The sequence below is a fragment of the Lepisma saccharinum genome, chromosome 10, assembly GCF_977018435.1.
Source record: "Lepisma saccharinum chromosome 10, izLepSacc3.1, whole genome shotgun sequence".
Lineage (NCBI taxonomy): Eukaryota > Metazoa > Arthropoda > Insecta > Zygentoma > Lepismatidae > Lepisma > Lepisma saccharinum.
In genome coordinates, this window is record NC_139238.1 from 11,358,048 (window position 1) to 11,385,097 (window position 27,050).

The 27,050-nt window shown below is 39.2% G+C and overlaps 2 protein-coding genes across 3 annotated transcripts in view; one reads left to right on the forward strand and one right to left on the reverse strand.

Annotated features, from left to right (window-relative positions):
* LOC145993773 (gamma-tubulin complex component 2-like) overlaps nucleotides 1-27,050 on the reverse strand; it is a 182,136-nt gene that overhangs the window by 20,670 nt on the left and 134,416 nt on the right. For both annotated transcript variants that reach the window (XM_083129553.1, XM_083129552.1), the window contains exon 14: nucleotides 2,207-2,350. In XM_083129553.1, the coding sequence (XP_082985679.1) occupies nucleotides 2,207-2,350 (144 nt within the window). The remainder of the gene's footprint in view (nucleotides 1-2,206; nucleotides 2,351-27,050) is intronic.
* The window catches only part of LOC145993772 (transient receptor potential cation channel protein painless-like), a 62,116-nt gene continuing 54,691 nt past the window's right edge, over nucleotides 19,626-27,050 (forward strand). Inside the window, exon 1 of the mRNA XM_083129550.1 lies at nucleotides 19,626-19,813. The gene's annotated coding sequence lies outside the window, so the exon portion shown is untranslated. The remainder of the gene's footprint in view (nucleotides 19,814-27,050) is intronic.

The following is a 27,050-nucleotide window of genomic DNA, read 5'->3' on the forward strand; positions in this document are numbered from 1 at the left end:
ATGCAAGAAAATATGCAGGATGAATAGAAATAAATTATCATAGATGTAAAAAATTAGCTGTAAGTATATGTGAATAAGTCAGAAGCTTATTCACACATAGATATAGTTATTTGCAATGTTAAATACAAAGCATTCTTACACTCGTACAGATAAAAATGTAACCTAGGTTAATTGTCCCAACAATATCAAACACCGAATCAATACAGGTATGACTTGCTTCCTTAGAGTTGAGTTGTTAACTTAAGTCCATTTTATGTACAGATAGGCTAATCGGGACTGACCTACAATTTAATGTGGGATCCGAACCACTATGTGCCTCCACCAGGTATTGAACCTAGGTTTAGAATTTCAGATTATTTCCCATTTAATTCACTATACTTTTGGGTTGAAAAGTTTAAGAAACAGACACATATAACTAATATTTTATATTGTGGAACATAATTTTATATTGGACTGAATGTCAGGAGAGTATCTTACCTTTAATTTTCTGTATAATTTTCTGATTTTCTAATATTCAAGCCCTTCACACATTTAATGAACAGTAATCATATTTATTTTCATTTCTTTCTATAATACCGAGAACAACATTGATGAAAAGTTTCCTAGTTTCTTTAGATGCAGAAACCTTGATGATGAAAATATGAGGTCAAAAATAAGTATGTTCTTTGTAGGACACAAGTGTTAAGAACACCTTTTTAGTTCCTGCAAGTGTAATTGCCATAAGTTTAGAAATTACTGCAAACTTCATGTCTGTTTTATTCTTGGAGGCTCAACATAAAAATGGAAACACAATTTCTCCCTAATGGCAACACCCTGCTCTAAGAGAACAACCTCTGGACATAACATTTTAAAACATCCCTCTTACTGCATAACACTGAACTGATGCACCTTGACCCTCTTCCTTGTCATAGTTAAATTTTAAACTATTCACTATCTCATCCTCCCTTGTTGCCTATGATTATGCCATGCTAAGTCTATCTATGGCACCTTCCTAGGGTCACCAGACATGTCCTTTTTAGTCCTACATCCAGCATCTGGGATAAATTGCGGAGGAAAATTCTTGAAACTCTCAAATTTTGAACATCCCATAATCTGCATTATGGAAATATGTCTGGGGAAAAACAGAATATTATTTCTCCTGAAGGAATTTATTACTTTGTTATAAATTTAGTCGAGCACAGTATCCATAGTAGATAAACTACATGGCGCAACAGCCCTTTGAGACCCAAGGCCTACCAAGCTTATTTTCATTGGTAGACACATGGTCACCACATCGAGTACCATTGCTACTATCTAGCTTTCGAGACTAGAGCCTGCTCCGCAATTGAGCTCTCACTGGGAATCGGACACGGGACCACTTGCACCAAAGGTTAGAACACTAACTATTTGGCTATGTGGGAGCCTATAACTCTGTAGAAAATTTCTCATATATTCTGAAAAGGGTTGGCTGCCTCTGGATCAATACAATTTCATAGATTTCAACTGTTTAGAGTATAATTATACTTTGACCAAAAGTGAAAATTTGAGAAAAATTGGCTTCTCGCAGAAGTATGCTATAGAGCGACCACAAGGAAAAAAACCTTGGACGAAAAGTCCTCGTGCAGCTTACCCTTCTTCCGTTCAGCTCGGGCCATAAGGAAGCATGGTCCAATCTCCCCCTCCCTACTCGCGGGAGTACGGTGCACAGGAGTTGCGGGTCTGCGCAGGTTCTTTTGCTTGTGGTTCCACTATAGAAAATACACCTCGTAGTGTTACGAATATAAAAATTTGAGAGCTTTGTACTCGAGAGTTCATTTTAAAATTCATATTTTTTTTAACTTAAAATGTGTCTCAGTTGTACCCAGAAGAGAAAGACTGCAGCCAAATTGAAAACTAAAGTGAACAGTCACTTGTCTACTCTTCTCAGTCACTGCACCCCTTTGCTTGTGACCAAGACCGAGTGCAAGACCATGTTGCCATGTTCACACCCTCCTCCTATCCTATCAGCAAAGTTAAGGAGACCTAGCAACTCATATACAGCCTGCTTTGTCTGTGGTTCCAAAACGAGATTTACAACTAAAGTTTCTACTAGAGTAGGAAAGAAGATGGTCTTGAAACCTTATCATGTAGAATACATATATACTTTATCATCATTTAATTATTTATCATTGCTGATTGTAAAATTTAAACATGAAAGATCTTAATAAATATCAGTTGAGAAACTCACCTGAATGAAATTTGAGAAAGACACGCAGATTGTCATCAACTTTTTCACTGTTTGCATGAGTTCCTGACTTGTCAACATGCAATCCTTCAGGCAGCTGTCTAAGAAGTCGCTGTGGCATATTAGAACTTCATCGACATTATTAACCTGGAATGTAAAATTACTAGAATAAATGGAATGTTATAATTTACGTTACACAAGGAAATGAACAATAGCATTAGTACTAAGAATCAGTTGGAAATTTCCAATTGTGGAAATTAAGATATTGAAAATGGCAAGATATACACTATTCTATATTATCTTTCAGTGTTTTCATACTTTGAATACTCATTAATTTGATACTTCAGTGTCTTACAATTTTAATTTTTCAGCTCTGACCACATACTTTCCATAATAAAGGTTCACTTTTTACAAAAATTTGCTCTGATAATTTTTATGTATTTATTTGGAACACAACAGGCAACCTAACCAAAACATACAATAAATAGTACACAGAAGCTTATAGACGGCCACACCTCTCCTCTTTCATCCAAATGCTTTACCACATCCTTGGAAAACTTGCAACACTGAATTTAAGGCACAGCTTACAGTAGGGGGAAGGGAGTTCATTCCTTATGCTGATAAGTAAGACACCAACTGTAAGTTTGAAAGCTAGTATGATAACAGTATATAATCATGATGCCATTATGAGGAGGGGGGGTGGGTGTAAGGAGTAACTTTTCTGAATACATCCAAATGTCAACCTATCTTTCACGTAGTACATGCTGGACTGCATTTTGCAGGCTAACAAGGCTCTGGCGCCTGGGCCTGCAGCCAGGATAATTCTCTGTAGAGATTGTGTTGTTGCCCATATATGTTTGTGATTATTGTCCCTTCATCTGATGGAGTTTGGAGTTTGTGTTTTAAGTCCACTTTATGCACAGTAAGGCTAATCGGGACTTGACCTACAGTTTAAAGTGGGATCCGAACCACTACATGCCTCCACCGGGAATCGAACCAGTGACCCCTCTTGTCCCTTCATCTATCTCATGTTAACACCATTCATGCTCATCTCCACGATTAGCCAAAAATGGTAAAAAAAAAAAAGTGAAGTAAAACAAATCAAATCAATCGACAACATTATGAGGAGCCAACTTTTTAAAAAAACAACCTCCGAGGGCATGGAGGTAGAGACAAGCAGCCGCCTCTCTGAGGAGCTGTGGTATTTTAAAATTTGTATCTAAAGCAAAATTACTTTACTCTGCAGTTCTTTAAACACACTAGGTCCACGTGATTATTTATAGATGTTTATCCTAATTGCAAAGTTAGTCCATTAGTGACAACTGTGAAACTTTGTAGCAAGGCGGCCTACATTCAGGATAAAATTAAGTGTTTCAGAGTTAGTATTATAATCGAAATGGGATGTCCTACAGGAAAACATTATAAAGAATAAAATATTTCCCTCAATGGCATCTAAATGATAGGGGTTTACCGAGAATTTTCCATCTGGGGGTGTAAAGTCGTATTGGTGGGTATAAGGGCAAATTTAGTGCCAAAATTACCATAACTTGGACTTTTGCGAACAAATTTGAGGGTTTTGGGAGGGGCGTGGATAAATCATTGTTACACGCCGTATAACCGCGACTACAACCATGGGGAAGAATGGTGCTACAATGAGATGAATGAAGAAACAATCAGCAACACACGTGGACAACACAACACGTGTCCCATAGATGATTATATCCTGGCACCGAGTTCAGACGCCAGAGCCGCGTTAGTCCGCAAAATGCAGTCCAGGGTATATTACGTGGAAGAGAGGTTGATATTGGGGTGTCTTGCAACACAATAAATACCGCGAAGTACTGTCACGGAATGAAAATAACACAATGAAACCGGCAATCAATATTTTCGGATAACTCAAGCTGCTCATCCTATCGCTTCGCCACGTCCGCTGTGAATATTTTCCCAGCTCCAACATCTCTTACCCACCTTCGAAATAACATGCGGTTTTTAATCAAGTTGAGGTTACAACTGTGGTTTCTGCGGCTTTCAATTGTTCGGTTTCCTTCCTCGTTTGCCGCATTTGATGGTAGCGCATTACTCCCATCCTTCCTTCTCATCGTGCAATCACAAATGTGTTCAAGCACATCTGGCTGCCAAGGTTTCCAAGCCTGGCTAACGTACGTTGCCACTGAAATATCTTTTCACCGAAAGAGTGAAGTATTTGCATCCACAGGTAACTGAAGAAAATCTTCCAAGTGGGTTCTATAGAATGGGACATAACTATGTTGAAAATAATGTCACGTCATGTTTGCGGGTTACCGTACACTGACTGATTAATTGATTCGCTTTTCTGCCACTTTTGACTAATTGCAACGAAGAGAATGAGCGACAATATGATTAAACGGATCAAGGACACTCACAAAGAACACCCATGCCAAAGCAGGGATTCAAATCCGGGACTTCTGGCGTCGTAGCGCCCTGTGCTAACCACTCCGCCACGGAGGCCGGATAATCGCCAGTTGAATGCCACAGATTATATTGGCTGTGAGTCCAGACGCCAGAGCCTCGTTAGTCTGGAAATTGCAGATGTTGATTGATTGATTTTGTTTATATTACTTCGCTTTTCTGCCACTTTTGGCTAATCACCAAGATGAGGATGAGTGATAATATGATGAAACTGATGAAGGGACACTCACAAAGAACGCCCAGGCCAGGATTCGAACCCGGGACCCCTGGCGTTATAGCGCGCTGTACAGTGGGATCCATAAGTATTACCACGCAAATTGTCCATCACCCCGTTTACTCCCTTTGTTTTATGCAATGAGAGCTTCAAGAACTGACACAAAACACCAAACAATCTGCTTACAACCTCTGAACCAGTATACGTAAAAATACAGCCCTTAATAATACGTAGGATGAAGATAAAAACCAACGAAAATTGTCATGGACAATTTGCTGAGCAATACTTATGGATCCCACTGTACTAGTCACTCCACCACGGAGGTCGGCGAGATAGAGGGGCAATGGAGATAAAAGAACGTTAGAGGGCATAGGATTGAAAAAACAAAACAGAAATACAGTCATACCAAGAAAAAACAATTCTAATAATTAACAAATTACTGTGACTGAAATGAAATAATATGTATGAGAGACATAATTTTAGGTTGATATTCATTTTCCAGGGCAAGCGGCCCTCCTTTGACCCCCTTCCGGACGTCCATGCCCTCATCGAGAATCGAATTCCCAGGTTACGAGCCAACAGTGGAGCAATTTTGAGACTGAACTGTGTCAAACTACAGTGCATAAATAAGAAATAGGAGGATTCGTTTTCTGGCAGAAACCCGTCACAAACGGACCGTGGAAAAAGTGTTCCGCTGGCTCGTGTGTGTGTGTGTGTGTGTTTTAGTTCTGCTATGAAATAGGAATGACCACAAAATCCGGATTTCAAATTATCCAATATCCGTTCCGGATGCAACGCATAATCCGGATAATTCCGATAAAAGAGATTTGATGACGGTTTGTGGAAAATACGTACAGTGAAATACGAAAATGACATAAAAGAATATGTGGATAGCCTAGGGTTGCCAGATCCGGATCCGGGTCTGAAAGTTTCGGATCTGGATCCGGATCCGATAATTCGTATCCGGATCCGAGAGTTTCGTATCTCAATCCCATTATAATATTACCACACCTTAAAAGGTATTATGATCTTCGATTACAAAGAAATTTTTCGTTAGTCCTACAAGAATTTTTTTCAAGTGTTGTTCCTAACATACTTTGCTACGCATCGGCTAACACACTCGTGCACAAAAATAATCTTACTTGTTTAACATAAAATGTCAGAGGTGATTTTGTAAATGCCATTGAAACGAATATGTATTCGAATGTATTGGAAATGAAAACACACATAAATGTGAGACATTCCATTCCAGGATGAAACCTTTAACACATATAACAAGATAGAAATGTTATACAAAAATTATACAATTGTTCTACAGTTACAGTTTTACAAATTAAAATAAAACATTATAATATATGCAGTGTTATATAATTACAAAGTGTAAGACTAACAAGGGAGGTTATCTAAGTGTCCCCCTCCGATTTCCATAAAACTTGGCAGTATTGTGGGGCCCAAAGGAAGATTTACGTGTTTTTTTGTTTCAGCTAAAAAACTGTTTTAGGGGGCAAAACCCCCTCAAATGTCAAGATGAGGACAAATTGAAGTGAGGATCTGACCCCTGTGTCCCTCCGATATTCATGAAACTTGGCAGGTGTATAGTGGAGCCCAATGGAAGAAATACGTGTTTTTTGTTTCAGCTAAAAAACGGTTTTAGGGGGCAAAACCCCCTCAAATGTCAAGATGAGGACAAATTGAAGTGAGGATCTGACCCCTGTGTCCCTCCGATTTCCATAAAACTTGACAGGTGTATAGTGGGGCCCAATGGAAGAAATACGTTTTTTTTTGTTTCAGCTAAAAAACTGTTTTAGGGGGCAAAACCCCCTCAAATGTCAAGATGAGGACAAATTGAAGTGAGGATCTGACCCCTGTGTCCCCCTCCGATTTCCATGATACTTGGCAGGTGTGTGTATAAACGGGCCCAAATGAAGAAATACGTATTTTTTTTTTGTTTCGGCTAAAAAACTGTTTTAGGGGTCAACCTCCTCTCAAATGTCAAGATGAGGACAAATTGAAGTGGGGATCTGACCCCTGTGTTCCCCTTCGATTTCCATGAAACGTGGCAGGTGTATAGAGGGACCCAAAGGAAGAAATACGTGTTTTTTTTTGTTTCAGCCAAAAAAAACTGTTTTACAGGGTGAAACCCACTCAATTGTCAAGATGAGGACAAATTGAAGTGGGGATCTAACACCTGTGTCCCCCTCCGATTTCCATGAAACTTGGCAGGTGTGTGTATAAACGGGCCCAAATGAAGAAATACGTATTTTTTTTTTGTTTCAGCTAAAAACTGTTTTAGGGGGCAAAATCCCCTCAAATGTCAAGATGAGGACAAATTGAAATAAGGATCTGACCCCTGTGTCCCCCTCCGATTTTCATGAAACTTGGCAGGTGTATAAAGGGGCCCAAAGGAAGAAATACGTGTTTTTTTTTTGTTTCGGCTAAAAAATTGTTTTAGAGGGCAAAACCCGCCTCAAATTTCAAGATGAAGACAAATTGACGTGGGGATCATCTGACCCCTGTGTCCCCCTCCTATTCCCATGAAATTTGACACGTGTATAGATAGGCCCTATGCTCCCTGTTTCTTCCTATGCCATAATTACGTGGTTTCGGGGTCAGATCCCCACTTCAATTTCTCCTCATCTTGACATTTGAGGAGGGGGGGCTCTATACACCTGCCAAGTTTCATGGAAATCGGAGGGGGAGACTTAGACCTCCCTTGTAAGTGTATTAATTAATTACAAATCGCGCACGCGCGCACACACACTATATATATATATGTGTATGTATATTATATATATATATATATATATATATATATATGTATATTAGCAGGTAACAATATGTTATAAGCACATTCTTACTTTCCATAGAAGCGCATGTGGGATGGCAAAACGGATCCGGATCCAAAAGTACCGGATCCGGATCCGAAAAATTTTAGGATCCGGATCCTTAGGATCCGGAACCAACCGGATCCGGATTTCGGATCCGCCAGGATCCGGATCTGGCCATCCCTAATGGATATAGTTAGATTTATTTTTATAACATTTTTAAACATTACAAAATCAATTGCAGTTTAAAGAATTGTTACGAGGGTCACTATTTATATTTTGAGCCTAACAATGAAAAAACAGGAATTTGGCATTGAAAACTGCTTTATTGTTTTTCGAAGTATTCTCCTTTATGGTCAATACACTTTTGCATTCGTTCGAACCATTTGTCAAAGCAGTTTTTCCAATCTTCTTGAGACACCTCCATAATATGGTTTTTGAACGCATCAACGGCGTCTTCCGCCGACGAAAATCGTTGTCCACGCAATTTATTCTTGACATTCGGTAACAAGAAGAAGTCATTGGGTGCCAAATCAGGACTGTACGGTGGATGACCCATCAATTCGATTTTTTGACTGTTCATAAAGTCGGTTGTTAGACGAGATGTGTGACAGCTGGCATTGTCTTGATGAAGAATGATCCGACGGCGTTTGTTTGTTTTCCGTATTTGACAGAAGACCTCTGGCAAACAAATTGTTGTGTACCATTCAGAGTTGACCGTTCTACGTTCCTCTAAAGGCACAGTTGCCACATGACCAGTTTTACCGAAAAAACAGGCGACCATTTGTTTCGATGTGCTTCGAGCGCGAACAACTTTTGTTGGATTGGGTTCATCTTGAAACACCCATACAGTCGACTGCTGTTTACGTTTCGGCTCATATGCATATATACATGATTCGTCACCTGTTACAATCTTATATACGTGTTTTGAAGCACCACGATTGTATTTAATGAGAATTTGTTTGCAGTAATTGACGCGAGCGTCTTTTTGAGTTTTTGTCAAATTGTGTGGGATCCAACGAGAACACACCTTTCTCACAGCTAAATGATCATGTAATATTTTATATACACTATCTGGCCATTCGTCACCGGACACCTGGAACGAGTACTTTAATCCGGTTTCAGGCGTCCGTCAGTATCGTGTGGGGCCACCTTTCGCAGCAAGTACAGCCGCAACCCTCTGAGGAAGACTGTCCACGAAATTGCGATAGGTTTCGACGGGAATCCTGCTCCATTCCTCTTGCAAAGCGGCGAACAACTCTTTAGTGTTTTTTGGGCGGTGTGGCCTGGCTCTCAACCGGCGCTCCAACTCGTCCGAAAGATGCTCAATCGGGTTGAGATCAGGACTTTGGGCGGGCCAATCAAGTTTTTGCACACCCATATCCTCGAACCACGTGTTGATCACACCTGCCGTATGACATGGGGCATTGTCGTGCTGAAACAGATAAGGACCACTACCGAATTGTGCCAACAATGTCGGTAGCGCAGAATTGTCCAGGATCGTTTGGTATGCATCTGCATTCATGTTTCCACGCACTAACACAAGAGGACCAAGACCATACCAGGAGAAGCACGACCACACCATGATGCCACCTGATGGGGTGTCCGGTGACGAATGGCCAGATAGTGTATGCTGGTAGAACTAATGCCTATGGTTGCCTCAATCTCACAGTATGTCACATGACGATCTTGCAGTATTAGGTTTTGCACAGCATCAATGTTTTCTTGAACAACTGATTTTGGACGACCTTCGCGAATCTCGTCGGTGAGCGAATGGCGGCCACGATTAAATTCGTTATACCAGCGTTTCATAGTGGCAAAGGATGGGGCTTCATCGCCAAATGTGTAAGTAAGTTGATCGATGCACTCTTGTCTTGATAATCCACGTCGAAAATCGTAAAAAATCATCGCACGAAAATGTTCACGAGTTAATTCCATTTTATTGTTGTCGCGCAATCTCCAAGGCAACATAAACAACACAAATCAAGCTATTGACAAAACATTTGAAGTACGTTATGGTCAATAATGCCAGACGATTCCGTGCAAACGTCAAATCGCGCCTAACTTCAATCAGTGTTGCCAAGGCTCAAAATATAAATAGTGACCCTCGTAATGCCGATTTTTTAAACATTTTGACAACATATACTATTTGAGTGAACACTTGGCGTCCTTTAAGATTTGATTGATTGATTTGGTGTTTTAAGTCCACTTTATGCACAGTAAGGCTAATCGGGACTGGACCTACAGTTTAAAGTGGGGTCCGAACCACTATGTGCCTCCACCGGGTATCGAACCCGGGATCACTTGATTACAAGGGCGTCCATTACGAGGACCTTTGTTTAGAATAATCACTACTATAAGAACGCTTTCTTTTTAGCATGACGAAATAAAATAAAACCTTTTACATCACCTAAGCCCTGAATATTATCCACTCCACTCTGATTCCATTGACCAAGAAAAGAAACAAGTGATAGATGTAAAAGAACCAGAACTGCCTTTGGCAGTCGTGAGTCGCTTCTTATTCGACATTGACAACCGACAATGAGCAGTTCTACGCCAATGTTAATATGAGGATTGAGTGGTAAATGGTAATTGGTATCCAATTAGGTTAGTTATAAATTGTTATTAATTTCTTGTTGTATAAAATGATTTTGAAATTTGAATTCGTTTTTTCTTTAGCTAAATACGGGACAAATAGGCCTACTGAGAACATTTTCCGGGACACTTCTTTAAAAAAGGGGGACAATCCCGTATATACGGAACGTCTGGGAACCCTAGGATAGCCCGTAAAACGGATAAACGATAGAACTGTCCGGATAATGCACACATTCGGATATTTCGGATAAACCAGAGAATTCCGATACTCGGATATCCAAATAATCCGGGTGGAAAATTATCCGATATCCGGATTCGGCCATCCCTACCATGAAACTTCATTACAAGACGAGAGAGAACGTTTACAGCTTTGTCCCGATGACAACGTTGAACAAGTAGCTTAAATCTTGGCCTGCATGTTTACACCTTTAACTATGTTGACTGACGTCACCTACCTACATCCTCCTACATGTAAGCCTATGATCACATCGCCGTGCTAAGCCGAAAGGCCTACCACGCTCATTATGTGGCGTCTCTGCGAACTTTAATCACATGAATTATACCTGCAAGCATACTTGCTTCTTAGGAATGGTACAGAGAAGAATGAACTCTATAAAATCGAGACGAGACAATTTTGGACTCGCGAACTCGTTCGGGACTGGTAAACTAAAATGTATGATACTCTGAAAACAAAACATTTGCCGGCCTCCGTGCGCGCGCTACGACGTCAGGTGTCTTGGGTGTGCTTTGTGATGTCCCTTCATCCCTCCATCCTCCTCATCGTAATTAGCCAAAAGTGGAAGAAAAGCAGCGCTAAATAACAATTTAAAAAAGAAACAAATTAATTCTCGGCGCGACTTATTCAGATATAAATCTCATTTTTTGGAGGATTCGTAGAGTCGAAACGAGGCGCCAAACATAAAAACATGAAAGTTGTTTTCCTTAATGGCCTCTACAGGGGGTTTATCCAGAATTTTCCATTTGGGGGAGGGAGTGTAAGCGTAAATTTTGAGGCAAAGTGACCATAAATTGGGCCTTTGTGAAAAATCTTAAGAGGGGGTCGAGGAAATTTTGGCGGGGTGGATAAATCACTCGGCACCGTAAAAGTCTGTGCGGTGAGACACTGTGTATATTTCGTTACAAGATCAACAATGACTTTCGAATATCAGTCTTTTCTTCCGGAAATGTAAAAACAATCACTTCAGGAGGAAAATTTGCAATTTTTAAAATTTCCATTCTATTCTCACAGTATCGTCGTGTGAGAATTAACTAGAGGGACGTAACTCCAAATTATCAAATTTACAGGAGAAATGAAGTAATGTACTCTTAGGAATATGTCTGACTCGACAGCCAGTAAACTGGAGATATGCGACTCCACCTTATTAAGGATTAGATGTGGAGACATATCCGACTTCAAATGGAGCTCTTCCAGGGTTGGCCAAATTTGTGTTGTTGTTTTTTTCAAAAGAAACAAAACAATTTTTTTTAACAATGCCAATAAAACTTATTTTCTAAGAATAATAATTAATAAGGGATCTGTTAATAATCCAAGGAAGGGATGTATTCCTAGTTATAAAATAAACGATTGACTAACTTTTTCAAGTACATATTTATGTTAGTCTTAAATCTCGCTTGTAGGCTGTTTGAGAAGCTTAAACTAATCCACAGTTGCCAGGCCCTACTCAGTCCACGTGGTAGCTAATGCTTTTTTTCCTTTGTTTTTTTAATACATTTTATCGTGAATGCAACTAAATATTGATTGAATTGATATTTTAAGTCCACTTTATGCACAGTGAGGCTAATCGGGACTGGACCTACAGTTTAAAGTGGGATCCGAACCACTATGTGCCTCCACCGGGTATCGAACCAGGGACCACTTGATTACAAGGCGCAACTAAATATTGACATTAACAACTATGTGCGGTGTGTTAAGTGAGGAACAAAACTGTTTCATCCATATAGTGTTCAATTATAAAATGTTTTAAACACTTGTAAAAAAACAAAAACAGGCAGGTGTTTTAAACGTAGCCCACGGGTATTCATAACGATATGTTTCTTCGTTAATTCAACATACATTTTGAGCCACTGAACAGAGTTCTATACACAATAAACAAAATGTAACGGCTTGAATGAAAAGATATAGTTACGAAACACGCAAATAACCACACACTGTGAAACATCAAGTATCAAAATGTGTTTTAAACAAATCTGAAAAAAACATGTTTAAAACATTTTAAACAATTTTGAAAAACAAAGCCGTGTGTTTTAAACATGCCAACCCTAAGCTCTTCAGAGGAGTTTATTTAAACAAAACTGAAAACCGCATGTTTGGATTTAAGTTCCTCTGGTTCTCATACAACAGTATATAGTGTTCTGGTTAATCATTTAGTACAATCTTCCCCCCACACTCGAGTCACTAATTTTTTTTTTTATATCCGAACATCAATTGCGATGCACGGTATTGGCCAAGGTCGGTATTGCTGCTACAACTATTTTTCGTCTTCTTCTAACACCCACAAATTCTTCTTTTAGCCTGTGCTAAGAGAACCAAACCCAACAAGCCTAACCTAACCACCGATGGTGTTTAAGTTGTGTCCGATAAGTGAGACCACCAGCCAATGGCAATGCTTAAAACAATCACTTCCAATGCGACAATTCATTGCCCTCTAAAATTTCACCTGGGTGCTAGTCTGTGTCTCTACCTACGCGACGTTCAACTGTTCGTTCAGCAAGCAATGGATTAATCTTTCGGCGCCACCTGTTGATATAATGTTGATTTAAAGGATCATCGGCTAAGCTCGCTCGAGCACATCGTTATGCAAACGACGCGAAGCATCACGGAAGTATGCATTCCCGAAACAGACAGCACAATGGTCTTTGGCAAATTGAAGCTTCTTTCGCAGTCGCTTTTTAAGTTGAGCTCGTGCCGACAGCAATTACCGATCCTCCCGTCTTTTATCTTCACAACACTCGAACGCGTGCTTCACATACATACAAGATGTTATCGCTCGAATCGGAAATCTAGATCCGCTGTGAGAACAGGGCAGAGGGTCATGGATTCTTACAGATAACGTGGATGGACCGATCTATAAAATGGGTATCGGACACAATGTACAGCGGGATCCATGAGTATTATCGTGCAAATTGTCCATGACTATTTTCATTAATTCTTCTCTTACATCTTGTGTGTTTTTAACCGATGGAATTTTATGTATGCTGGTGCAGAAGTTGTCAACAGCTTGTTTTGAGTTTTCTTTTAATTCTTGAAGCTCTTATTGGGTCAAATAAAGTGCACGAATATGGTGATGGACAATTTGCACGGTAATACTTATGGATCTCACTGTACACCGTGAAGTTACCCGACAAGTTCAAATAGTAATAGCAGCTATACGGGAGGGGTAGCGTAAATGAGTGTGCCTACAGTTTTGATAAAGCTAGGCTACAACCACCAAGAAGCAATCACAATGTTGAATACGTACTAGGGCTGAGCCGATGCTGACGTATCGGTATTGGAAAGTATCGGTTGTAATTCATCTACCGATACCAGCCTTTACTTTTCCGAGATATTGGTTTCTCACGGTGCCCGGAAAAAAAAAATATTGGCGCTCGACGCATTAGCAGAGTCTAATTACGAGGCCACAGCGACACTATCCTCACACGCCTCGAATCTTGAAAAACATGCAAATTTCAAACTTGTTTTTTATTTTGTACGAAAAAAAACATTTTTTTTATTATACAACATCTATTTTAATATTCTAATGTAATTTTTGAATATTCTAAAGCAAATTTATTGGTTAATTCATGCATATAATTGAATAAGAATATTTACACACCAATATTGATCAATATTTTGAACAAATTTTAATTATTACCATTTCAAGTATTGGTATCAGTATCGGCATCGGATCCGTTCAAATTGGAATCGGCTCAGCCCTATTTAATACACATTATTTTTATCATTATTGTTACTATTGAAGTGGGGATTCGGGATAATCCGACACCTCCCTCGTTCCCGCTGTTACCGTCCATGAGCTAGGTCGAGGCGCCAGTGTCTAGTTAGCCTGAAGAAACGAAGTTTCCAAGGTGTGGTGCGTAGAGCCTGGCACTTTTGTCTCCTCTTATATCCTGAACATAAAGAAGAATGATGGGCCTCTCCAACAGCATAGTGGTAACCAAGATGGAGGCACATTGCACAATCATTCGGATTCCACTTTAAACAGTAGGTCCAGTTCCGAATAGCCTATGTGAGCAAACGTGGACTTGAAACAATCTTGGGTAAAGAATGAAGTATTGCTGCATCCCCTTCTTTGTATATGTATCTGTTCTTTTCTCTCCACGGTTTGTCTGTCTATCTCTCTCCCTTACTCTCCGCAAAGCAGCTTAAGTGGCGTGCAAGAGCATATGAAAATATCAGAAGGAAGAAGGGGCGGAGAGAGAAAGGAAGAAGGGGCGGAGAGAGAAAGGGAGAAAAGATAAATTCGATTCGGTTCTCTATCTCTCTCCATCTATCTAATTACAGTTAGAAGAGGAGAAAGAATAATCTCTCTGTGCGCCATTCTCTCTCCCTCTCTCTCTCTCTCACACACACACACACACACATAAAAGGAGAGAGTGAACAAGAGAGAAAAAGGAGAGAGTGAACAAGACAGAAAAATGACAGTGTGAACAAGACAGAAAAATGACAGAATGAACAACAGAGAAAACGACAGTGAACATGACAGAAAAAGGGAAACAGAGCGAGAGAGGAAAGAGAGTGAACTGGGCCTTTCCGATGACGGGGTCCCGGGTTCGATACCCGGTGGAGGCATATAGTGATTCGGATCCAACTTTAAACTGTAGGTCCAGTTTCGATTAGACTTCCTGCGCATAAAGTGGTCGATTCAACGCTTTTGCTTCTTTCTTTCTTCCATACCCCCTTCTATTTTCTAGACACAGACGCCATTATAACGACCTACATGTTAACGAAGAGTGGACACTCACCTCTCCCACAATGCTTCCGGACAAACCCATAATAAAAATATTAGACTTTTCTCTCGAATAACTTCATATCGGTCGTTAGCAGAGCGCCATAACATCAGGTTAATAAAAAGGACATACTTCCCTATCTTCAATTACATGGATGCGTTGTGGAAATGGTTTAATGAGCGAAAACGTTTTAAAATTACATTTGCATATCTCTTGTCCTACAAACGTCCCATTTCCTTTCAACTTTCAGTACGCAGAAAACAGCATCGCGTTTTTCACTTATCACAAATGCCTTCGAATTGACCGATTAATTAATGAAAACAAAACATGCAATTCGAATTCTGAGTACGTTTGCTGGCAATTAAATACATTCTAGGAAAAGGAGATGCGAATGAACCATAGAGCACACATGTAATGCCAGGACATTATATTGAGCAATATGCAAATGGAAAATTGAGCGACGAGAAGAGAAATAGAATGGGGTTAACATTCTTGATAACGAATTAATTCTTCACCTAACACTCGAATTAGATGAGACATTCCATGTTAAAGCGCCAATGTTTGAAATTAAATGAAATGCTGTAGCCGCGTGAGTCAACAATCTAGATTTGTCATTTGGATGAAAGAATCCAATATTATACGTACAGTGGAACCCCGATTTTACGTTCCCGGATTTTACATTTTCCTGCAATTACATTCAATCTTGATGGTCCCAAAACAGCGAAATGTCATAAAATTTTCCTCAATTTTATTCTTTCCAGCTCGGTCCCCTGAAAAAACGTAAAATCGAGGTTTCACTGTACATAATTTAGAAGATATTTCACATATTGTTCGTTTATTTTTGCTCTTTCATTTACTTTTGTTTTGAATTGTGTCCCACCCGTAACACCAAAAAACAATTAATTTCTCCTTTAACTGTTACACTTCCCCTTCAACTCCACAAGAATATTCAAGTCAATTACCTTCTCTCCCTGTCTGAAACAATTTATTTTTCATAAATTAAAAAATTTATAAATACTAAGTAAAATAAATTTCTTATTAAGTAATGGGGCATTGTTTCATCTGTCCCACCCGTAACACAAAATTGTTCAGTTGCAGCTATAAATCTGACAAAGTATTTTAAGGATAGTTATGTTTAATCAACAGTGTTTAATTTCATATCATAATACATTGCACAGAAACTGTAAGAAAAATGTTGCTTAACTATCAGTAGAATAGTTGCTTCAATGTCAAAAATGTAGTCTGTGGGTCCCACCCGTGGCAATGGAATGCACCCACACGCATTTTCTTTTGAATTCGTTGTATTGGTAATTGTACAGTCGCGGACACTGCCGGCTGGTAATTAATACATTGACGTTCAATGGAATCGTTACAAGCCGGCAGTGTCCGTGACTGTACATCATATCACCGTTTGTCAGAAGCGTGGCCTAATTTTTTTCCCAGGTGGGCTCCAACTTTGGATTAAAAAAAGAAGAAGAAAAAAAGAGTATTGGAAAATTGTTACGGAAAAATAATATCGAGATAGCAATTTGCAATGTCCGTACATGTTACTTTGTATAGAAATTGTGTATACGCTTTCTACATGCCGGAATATGTATAAAACATTACACACACGTAGCAAAAATAAATAAATTACGATTCCCATGTCCTTTACATGTGCCAAAGGTGAAATTTGGGAGAAACACTAAAAGAATCACAAACTACTTCATTGTGCATTATTTCACGATTCAGAATGCATGAATATGTATTTAATACACAATTGTATCAACTTCGAAGCAGTTGCGCAGCAACGTTTTGATTTGTGTTTGGGGGCAAAGTTCAACCTTCATATACATAGTAGTACTGGGTGAGTCTTTTAAAAGAGGCCCCGTGGAAAATGTACTCCTTGCTTGTAGGCAACCCTGGTACACCGAAGAGAAGAGTGGGGCAGAGAACAGTCCAGGATATGTCATGTCATGTCATGTTGTCGAATATGCTTGGCACCGATATCCTGGACTGTTCTCTAACCCGCTCTTCTCTTCGGTGTACCAAGGTTGCCTACATGCAAGGAGCGCATTTTCCACGGGGTCTCTTTTAAAAGACTCACCCAGTACATTTATAATGAAAAATATGAATATCTCTAGAAATACACATCGTACGAAAAAAAATGTTCCATATGAAAAATATGCTGCTGGAAGGAGGTAGTAAGATGGCGCTGTCGGCTAAGTAGATGCGTTACAATCGATGATGCCAACTTCATTTTTTTTTCAAATGGGAACCCACTTTCTTATTGCAGAATCATATTCTACGAACAAAATATGGAATTTTTAGTCGGATGGTTCAATTAAAAAAAAAATAGTATCTTTTTCATCGACAGCAATGCCATCTTACGCCCCCTGTCAGACTTTGTAATATATAAAAAAAAATGAAGAAAAGCAGCCACGAGCCATGTCCGGGACTTCCCCCTCGGTTCGATTTGATTTTGTTTATTTAGCGTAGCTTTTTTTGCTAGTCGCAACGAAGATGATGAAGGGGCACACACCAATAAAGCCGGGGCCGAGATTCGAACCCGGGACCCCTGGCCTCGTAGGAGTGCAATGAATAGGCCCATAATTGTATTTATGAATTATGACTTTATTATCGTCATGACTTTGGGTTTGGAGAAATAGTGTTTTGTCTAAGTATAGTTATAGCAAGTTAATTTGTGTTTTTTTGTATTGATTGAGTTACTTTATTTTTCTTCGCCCTTCTGCTACATTTGGCTAATCGCGAAGATGAAGAAAGATGAAATTGATGAAAGGACAAACAGAAATGGACAGCACACGACACGAGCCCCATAAAGGATTAAACGGGTTGTTTGTCCAGACGCCAGAGCCTAGCTAGTCTGCAAAATGAAGACAAGGGTGCACTACGTGGAAAAAATGTTGACATTTGGGCTTCTACACACCTTTTACGTTTTGATGCTTAGTGTATTGTATATTTACATTAAAACGAATAATTATATGTTGCAATGTACTTATTGCTGTTGATATCGATACTAGTTTGATATATTTGAGTTGGGTTTTAAGTCCACTTTATGCACATATAGGCTAATCGGGAGTGGACCTACAGTTTAAAGTAGGATCCGTACCACTGTGCCACCGGGTATCGAATCCGGGACCCGTTGATTACAATGTGATGAGGGCCAGGGACTTTATGTCCTATAAAACTGTAAAATATGTATGTAATTATGTCATATAAATTGGAAAATATGTCATGAAAAATTACAAATATGTCAGAAAAATGCACAAATATTCCCAGTAAAACAAAAAAATATGCACAACAGTACTCTAGAATTTCCCCTATACCCGATAGAGTAGAGTTGGGGCTGTAATGTACCGAATGTTATTTTTACTTTGACTGATTTTTGTGAAGAGCGAAGAAGGCAAAGAAATGAGAACGAAACTTCTTTACTTCCCGTGCAATAATGAGAGAGAACATTTTTTCTCAATAATGTTTGCATGGCTATCAATTGTCGGCGGGATAAAAAAAGTGGGGTATTATTGTTCGGTACTAAGAAAAGACGGCACCTTTCTTCCTCCGCAATTTCCATATCCTGCCATCGACAATATGAACTATCCGTTGTGCTAGCTACGTAGAAAAAAATATGAAATAACCAATTATGTGCGAGAGAATTACGAAATTATACAGAAATATGTCTTATTACAACAAAATTGAAGAAATGTGTTGTAAAAACGCAAAATTGGTGAAATATGTCAAAATGTGCTTTGTCAAGTTTGTCTATTTCGGCTGATTTTCATCAGATACGTAAATATCTCATTCCAATATTAGATCCGAAGCCAAATGAAAAATATGTTATAACAAAGTCCCGGGCCCTAGTGATGACGTCACCACCACACCATCAGGGAGGACCCGATATCTTTGGAATAAATCCTGACGCAAAAGGGCACAAACGTGAATGGAACCCTAATTGATTTAGAAGGCAAGAGCACTCCAAATGAAACTGGTACAGACATCCATTAAAAACGTTCAATGCCCGCTTACTTTCATAAAACCGTAAAGTCAGTCAACTCACTATCGCCTTCCTACATACCAGGAAACTAGCACTGACGCAAGTGACATGAGTTCCAAATACCTACAAAATTAACATCGACGAGCAATGCACCTCTCTGGATATTAATCCACGATTCTTTTCTTTACGAGCACTTTTGTTATCTGTCTCCTACTTTTCTCAATAAAACGGTCACAAAATTGACAATACTCGCCTGTCACCAATCACGAACTGGCGGTTTACCTGTTAAAAACATTATGTTAATATTCACGTGGTTGCTCTAGTTGTGGCCTTATGATGGGCATGTGAATGAAGATTATCTTCATGCTGCTGCAAGCAGACGACGAGTGAGGAGCTTGGCAAAAACTAGCACCGGCTGCTTAGTGAAGGGAACGGGAGGGAATACGTAGAAAGCCCGAAGCGAGGCGAGCGCAGTTCGACGCTGTCGGCCAGATTGGATGGACACTTGTTGCTGTGTGGGATCGTAGGATTGTTAACTTGCTCTTGGGAGACACAACGCAACATACAAACAGGTACGTTCAGTTGATTTACTTCGACGTTACACCACTGAAACTGTGAGCAGCGCTTTATAATGTCAACAAATCCCAAAAGACTTGTCATTTTGAGGATTTTAGTTAGTGACGACGTATGCAGTGACTTCACTTGTCAATCAAACACCTTGTGAACCATATCCACGTGCCAAACAAATTAAAATGACGGTAACGAGCGGGAATAATTGCTTCGATGCACCATCGAGCACCACATTTGGGTTGTGCTGTAGCTTAGGGCGATCACGCCTTGCGAGTGACGAAACGACTTCCTGGCTTCGGGGTGTCTTACGAACACAAAAAAAAACACTCCGTCTGCTACACAGATTGTCGATTTTGTTTTTATTCGGAACGGAAGCTGGTTGCTTTCACAACGTAGTACCCTTTTACGAGTATGATCTTTGACACGTCTGCTGTTTTTCTCCAGCCATTTCCCTGCGATTGTGTGGGATGCTCTCTCCAGATTCATGCCGCGTAGTACTACACCTTGAAGATGCTGCCTCCACACAAGAACGGGGGCGGAGAATCGAAACTAACATAGCTTGTAGTCCAGAAAAACTTATAGGAATTGCACTTAATATAACCCAATAAGAAAGGAGAGTGTTAGAATACATTATGTTATGTTCAACATATAATATTGTTGTGGTATAACCCTATGATGACTGTTGCATTTTGAGTTACGCAACATGGCACATCGACGGACAACAGGTGGAAAGCAAAACATGTCTAGGCTCGTCCTTCAGGCTAACCTCATCGCCTGTTCGTAAAACCAAACTTTCAAATGTTCTGACGGGATCTTGCTTCGAGTTCCCTAAAGTAGCGGATAAAAGTATTCTTTGGCAAAATAACTCCAATGAAACATTTTGTTTTCGATTGTTCAAATTCAAGGTGTGACTCATCGGGTGCGAACCTAAAGTTTAGTTGTTGCGAAGTTTCTTTTAAGCCTAACTTTGTATTAGATAGGCTAATCAGGACTGGACTTAGCATGCATGTAATGTGCCTCCACCGGAAATTGAACACGGGGCCTCTTGATTACAAGGTAATCGGAGACACTATCGTGTATACCACAATCTGGAATCGAACACACGACTCTTCAAATACACTATAAACTCTAGGGGACCTGGTTAGCAGTGTCTGAGGTAGAACACTTAGGTTATCTAAGGTGTGGTCATGAATTATAAGCAAAGAATGGAACAGAAAAAAGAACCAACAAAAACTTTGATAAGATTTCACTCCAATATTTGTCTGGATATGTTGGGAAAAATCCATGTCAGTACAACTTCACAATTCAAAATATGAAACCACACATGAAGACACCCATTTCTTTGCTCTGGCTTGTTTATATACAATAGCTCGGTCATGTCGTTGTCACTTCTAGGAAAATTACATTGTTCCGTTTCAAATATACTAAAAAACAGGACAGAGAAGACTGTAGCAGAAATTACAGACCGCTGGCGTGTTAAGTAAGGCTCAATGTAAGAATACTTTGCCAAATTCAGATGCAAACATTTCAAGCGTAAGAGAAAATCAATGATCGTGGTTTTAAAGGTGGACGAAAGACTTTCAAGTGACCTTTGATTTTTGTATTTAAATGGTTTGGATATCCCTTTCTCTCTCTCTAATATTTTTTTCTCACTCTCTCTCTGTTTTCCATATTTTTCTTTTTAATCCTCTCTTTTCCATGTTTTATTGTTTCACTCTCTTGCATCTTTTCTCTCTCTCTTTATTCTCTTTTTTGCTCCATTATAATTCTGAAAAATTCTCACAGACTATTAGGGGTGGGGGTAGAGCCAACCGTGGTAGCTACGTCCCTGGATCCATCATCAACTCGATTAACCTAATGGTACGCTCCTGTTCACATAAAGTGACATTTTTAAGGCTGAACAGCTGATGTGCCACTTTGTGTGAACAGGAGTGTACAAGCATGCGACGTTTATAGTGTATATTGACACACTTATTTTTCACTCTTTGTACACACGGTTAGAAGCTTTCTCATATTAATCAATAAGAATGAGCATTATATTACATGAAGGTACAGTATGATTATTGCAATCCAATCACGTGGGTTGAATTGCATCTTTTGCAACAAAGGAAACAAACTGCCGTAACACTAGGCTAGGCAAGTGTACATAATAAATAGTGGAGGATACACAATTGCAAAAAACAAATTTACTAATATGTCACACGGTCTGTCTTGAATGGAGTGTAAAATGTTAAGTGAATTTAATGTTAAGCTACCACTGTTTGTTTCAACTGACCATTAACATGCTAATAAGACTTCCGGGCAAACATCACCATGTGAATCTTTAAAAGGCACATCTCTCTGTTATGACTAAGTGACTGGATCAGGAGGGCCGCGTTAACTCGATGCACCCCACGAAGGTCACAGCAATCAAGCGCGGGAGACGCCACAACTTGTAGGGCAGTCACCCACCAACTGCAAGTATCGCTTTTACTACAGGGTACGATTACTGCACACATCTTGTCTGTCTGAAGTATTCTTGAAGTTTACTTTTACACTCAGGCTAATCGGGACTGGACCTGCTGCTAAAAGTGGGATCCGACAAAGTTAGCCACCACATTATCGGGGATATCATTTGTATAAACACTAGAACGTATATACAGTAGAGCGTCGATTATCCGAACGTCGGTCAACCGAACTGTGTACTCGCTCACTTTCAGATATCTGTAATGAAAAAAGTACGTGACTTAGCTGCTCGTAAGCGTGTAGGCTTGCTTAGACAGACCAAAATAAAGGATTTTTTTAAACTTTAATTTTGTGTACTGTGTGTATTGTTCATGCAAAATGCGTATGTAATATGTACATATTTTTGTTTAATAAACTGTACCACATACTATATATTCCTACTAAAGTTGCCTTTGTACGTTACTTTGTAATACATACTTAAAGAGATGCCTGTTTTTATGAATAAATTTACTGTACAGTACTTCTTTTTGGCAAATAAACATGTACAGTTCGATTATCCGAACAAACCAGTTTTCCGAACACCCATGTCCCCCAATTACTTCGGATAATCGACGCTCTACTGTATTACCTTACGTTTGGGAACACACAGGAGATGCACTATGTAGGAATTTAAACTGAAAATACAGGCTCGATCAGGATTTGAACCTGAGTATCTGGCATACCGTGCCATTGCTCTACCAAATACTACCAAGTCAGACCTAGCTAAGCCTGATTTTTCGATCTCTCTGTTTTACCTGTTCTTATAGCTGTTTAGAGTGTCAGCGAAAAATCATGCAAAACTAAGGCTGGCTCGACAGCTCAACTGGAGGGGCTGGAATTGTAAAAGGTGGATATTATAGTAGGGGTTCACTATAAAATATTTCGTAACTACTATATGTGGGCCTCCCCAATGGCGCAGTGGTAGCGTCGTCGCTTTGTAATCAAGGGGTGCCGGGTTCGATACCTGGTGGAGGCACATAGTTTTTCGGAACCCCTTTTAAACTGTAGGTCGTCCCGATTAGCCTAACTGTGCATAAAGTGGACTTAAAACACCAACTCAATCAATCAATTTCGTAACTACCATTTTTAACCTTTGATTTAAAAGTTGTTCACATACAAAAATGGTGATCGGGAGTTATTTTAAGGGGGTTTGCATTCACCACTTTAATAATTTTTAGCGAGTACTGTTTTCCTTTAGATTTCTGGAGGGGTTGTACTCCATTAGCCACCCCCTGTACGACAGTGCCTTTTTCTCTCTCTCTCTCTTCTTTTTACCCTTCATCACCTTTTTATGTCATTTCCTAGCATTCCCATTTTATAACATAAATATATCACGTCAATACATTCGCTTTCACCCCCATTTTTTCCGTCAGGGTTCATGCTGACAAACATGTTCACCAGCATCAATTTTTGTAATAAATATCACCAATTCGTTTAGAACTACCATGTAATGTTATTTTGACATTATCCATTGTTCATTATTTATTTTAACACTCGAGAGAGCACATTTTCTCTCGCCTTCATGCGAACCCACGACAAACCAATGATTTTACTACAAATCTGGTGCACTTACCAACTAATTCACAACGCTCCTATATACATGGATAATGACCAATTAGCACTGCATGATAATAGAGTACCGTTGTCACTAGCATTCAGAGATTTATCGTTTAGAATTACAGAAATATTTTATTAAAACAAGCAAAGTTAGTAAACGTTACCATGCAGTTTTGTTTTGAGGTTATCAAGAAGCTCAATCAAGCGATTTTGAACTCAACAAATTAGTTCTTTTCTAGGGCTGAGCCGGTACTTTACCTCACGAGCTCCGCAAATACAGTATTGGCCATTTTATTGGACTCATTGCAAAAAAGAAGCCCATAATGCCTTGTTTTGAAAATGTTCTAACTATACTAATGTCCAAAATTAAAGCAACAAACTGAAATTCTTTCCCGTGTGTCCATTTAACCACATAATACGATCAGGTGATAGTAATATTTATGATGTCATAGACAACTGGTTTAAGATAGAAAATAAAGCAACCGTAATGTGCCAGGATTTATCAACAAAAAATCACGATAGCAACAGGATAAACTTGGCAAATTTATATATAAAAAAATTCACACGAGGAAAGGATTTCTGTTTGTTGCTTTAATTTTGGACACTAGTGTAAATACGTATATTTGACTATTGTTATAACTTTTTATGAGATTAAACTGTTTATCTGCTTCGATATAATCTTGTTTCCCACAATCCTTTCTTTTACTGTGTCCCAAGAATAGGTAATGTAGTATCCCTAGTGCCGCGGTAGCTCGGTCGTTAGGGCGTCTGACTACAATGCGAGATACCAGGGTTCGATCCCGACGGGGGAGAACCGGGATTTTTTCCACCTGTTCAAGCGGCTCCGGCGCCTATACGCCTTTATGGCGTGGTGCAAAACACATGGGAGCACTTTTTTTTTTCTCTTTACCAGTAATAGGTACATTGCACATTCGCAAAAATTCCTGGAACAACACATACATTGTTTACCGTGTTATTTATGCTATTTGTTTGATAATTACAAAGGAAATAATGTTAATTCTGATTGTTGTAAGGGTGTTCTTTATTTGTATCTCCGGAACAACATGTAATTTCATAAACCACGTGGTTTGAAGTTTAGAAATAAGAGTGATAAAGGAATCGTACAGAAAAAGTGATTAAATGGGCTCGAAAAGAGCCAACTGAACATAAAGTAAGTTTATCTGTGTTTAATTTTATTGAACTAATGAGTCCAATAATTTGGCCAATATTGTATGCCGAGCAACACTATGGCGGAGTATAATGTTCCTGGAAATTAGAAGTTTCTTTTCATTCTACACCAGTTTCGTGTGAAAAATTTAATTTAGTCACAACATAACAAGTAGATAAATATTCTGATATAATTCTTGAATCTTGACTATTTTTAAAAAAATCTTGTTAAATTTATGAATATAACTGGAGTGTAATAGTTACGAACAAGTATTAAACAATATCTTGGAACAACTTTTAATTATTACAATTTTCAAGTATCTGTATCGGTGAGAATATAGGCTCAGCCTTATTCTTTTCCGTGCAGTGTACTTTGTTCAATCATTGCTGAAGCCACGGTTGCCATAAAACATGCTGTAACACAGGGATCTCGCATACGGCGATGGCCGCCTAGGCATGACGGCATAAATAGCATCACACCCAAATGCACATTTAATTATCAACTCCACATTCTACTTTGTTGGATGTAAACCAAACACCGCCGGATCAATTAGAAAGCATAATAAATGACACCAAGGCTCAGCGCTGCACGCACGCCACTTAACAATGCGTAGCACCCTCGCAAAGGTAGTGCCGAGACGAGGGAAGTCTCTGTCTCGCCCAGTGCTGTAGTCGGTACAAGTACAAGTACAAGGCGGTTAACCTTTTTACTCATTAGCGTATACCTTCCGCTACAATGAGTAAACCTTCTACTTTCGTAGCTAAAGGAATTTGGATCTGGTGAACAAGCATTTTGCTTGTTGCCTATTCAAACAACTATTTGGTTAAGAGAAAATACAGGGTAATTATAAATGATTAATCGGGTTTTAAAGTGAAATATTTCCAAAACTATTAATATAATACGTGTGTGCTAATCATGAAACGAAAGAACACATCTGAAAGTTTAATTTCTCATATTTGTAACCTTGACGCCTGCCGATAGGTGGCAGCACAAACCTACTTTCCAAAATGGCGTCTATGCAGCAGAAAGCATTCTGTGTTTTGGAATATGAGAAGTGTTTTTCCGTTGTTACCGTACAGTGTGCATTCCTGGACAGTTTGCAACTGCACCGCCAAGTCACCAAAGCATTTAAGTTTAAGAAAACTGGTTGCCTGCGTAAAGGTAAAAGCACAGGACGCCTAAGCGTTTCTGATGAAACAGTGGAGCGAGTTAGGGCAGTTTTGTTCTAGGCTAGCTAGGTTTATCTGCGAAGCCTGAAGCCCAGAGACTAGAATACACAGTGTATGTGCCACCACCAACAATTTTGGTTGAGCTGCAGAATCGCATTACAGCTGCATTTACGACCATTAGTAGGGATATGCTAGAGCGCGTGTGGGGCGAACTAGACTATCGCATTGATGTGTGTCTTGTGACGAAAGGAAGCCACGTTGAATGTTTGTGAAAGTATGCCTGAACAGTATCTGTTTATTTTCATTTATCATTCTTTATTGTATCTGTTATATATTTTTTAATGCAGCCGTTTCAAACCTGATGAATCGTTTATAATTACTAGGGCCCGGAAGTTTGGCAAAATGCCTCTTTTTATCTACTGCATATATTGATAAAATTTTTCCGGATATACGTTTCTTACGTTGTTTCGAATGTTTTGGAAGCCTTTTCATTTTGCCTATTTTGGACCCCACTGCCTATTTTTAATTATAATGCCTTTTTTGCCTTTTTCAATGAAATATGACATTTTTTTAAAAAAAATGTGTATATAAATTATTTTTCTCCCAAAAAACGTTGTTGGCATTTATTTTTCTTCCGTTTATTATGTGAATAATTTTCGCCTTATTTAAGTAATATTGAACTCAGGCATGTTTCAACATTGCTGAAGGAGAAAAGTGTGAGAAAAAAGTATTTCATGCTGAGTCAGGATATTGCCTTTCGGTTAACATTTCTTGTGCATGATTGACTGCTGAAATGGACAGGTTGATTTCGAACACAAAGAAAATATTTCTGAAATCTCCCTCTCGAACCCGAAAATTTCA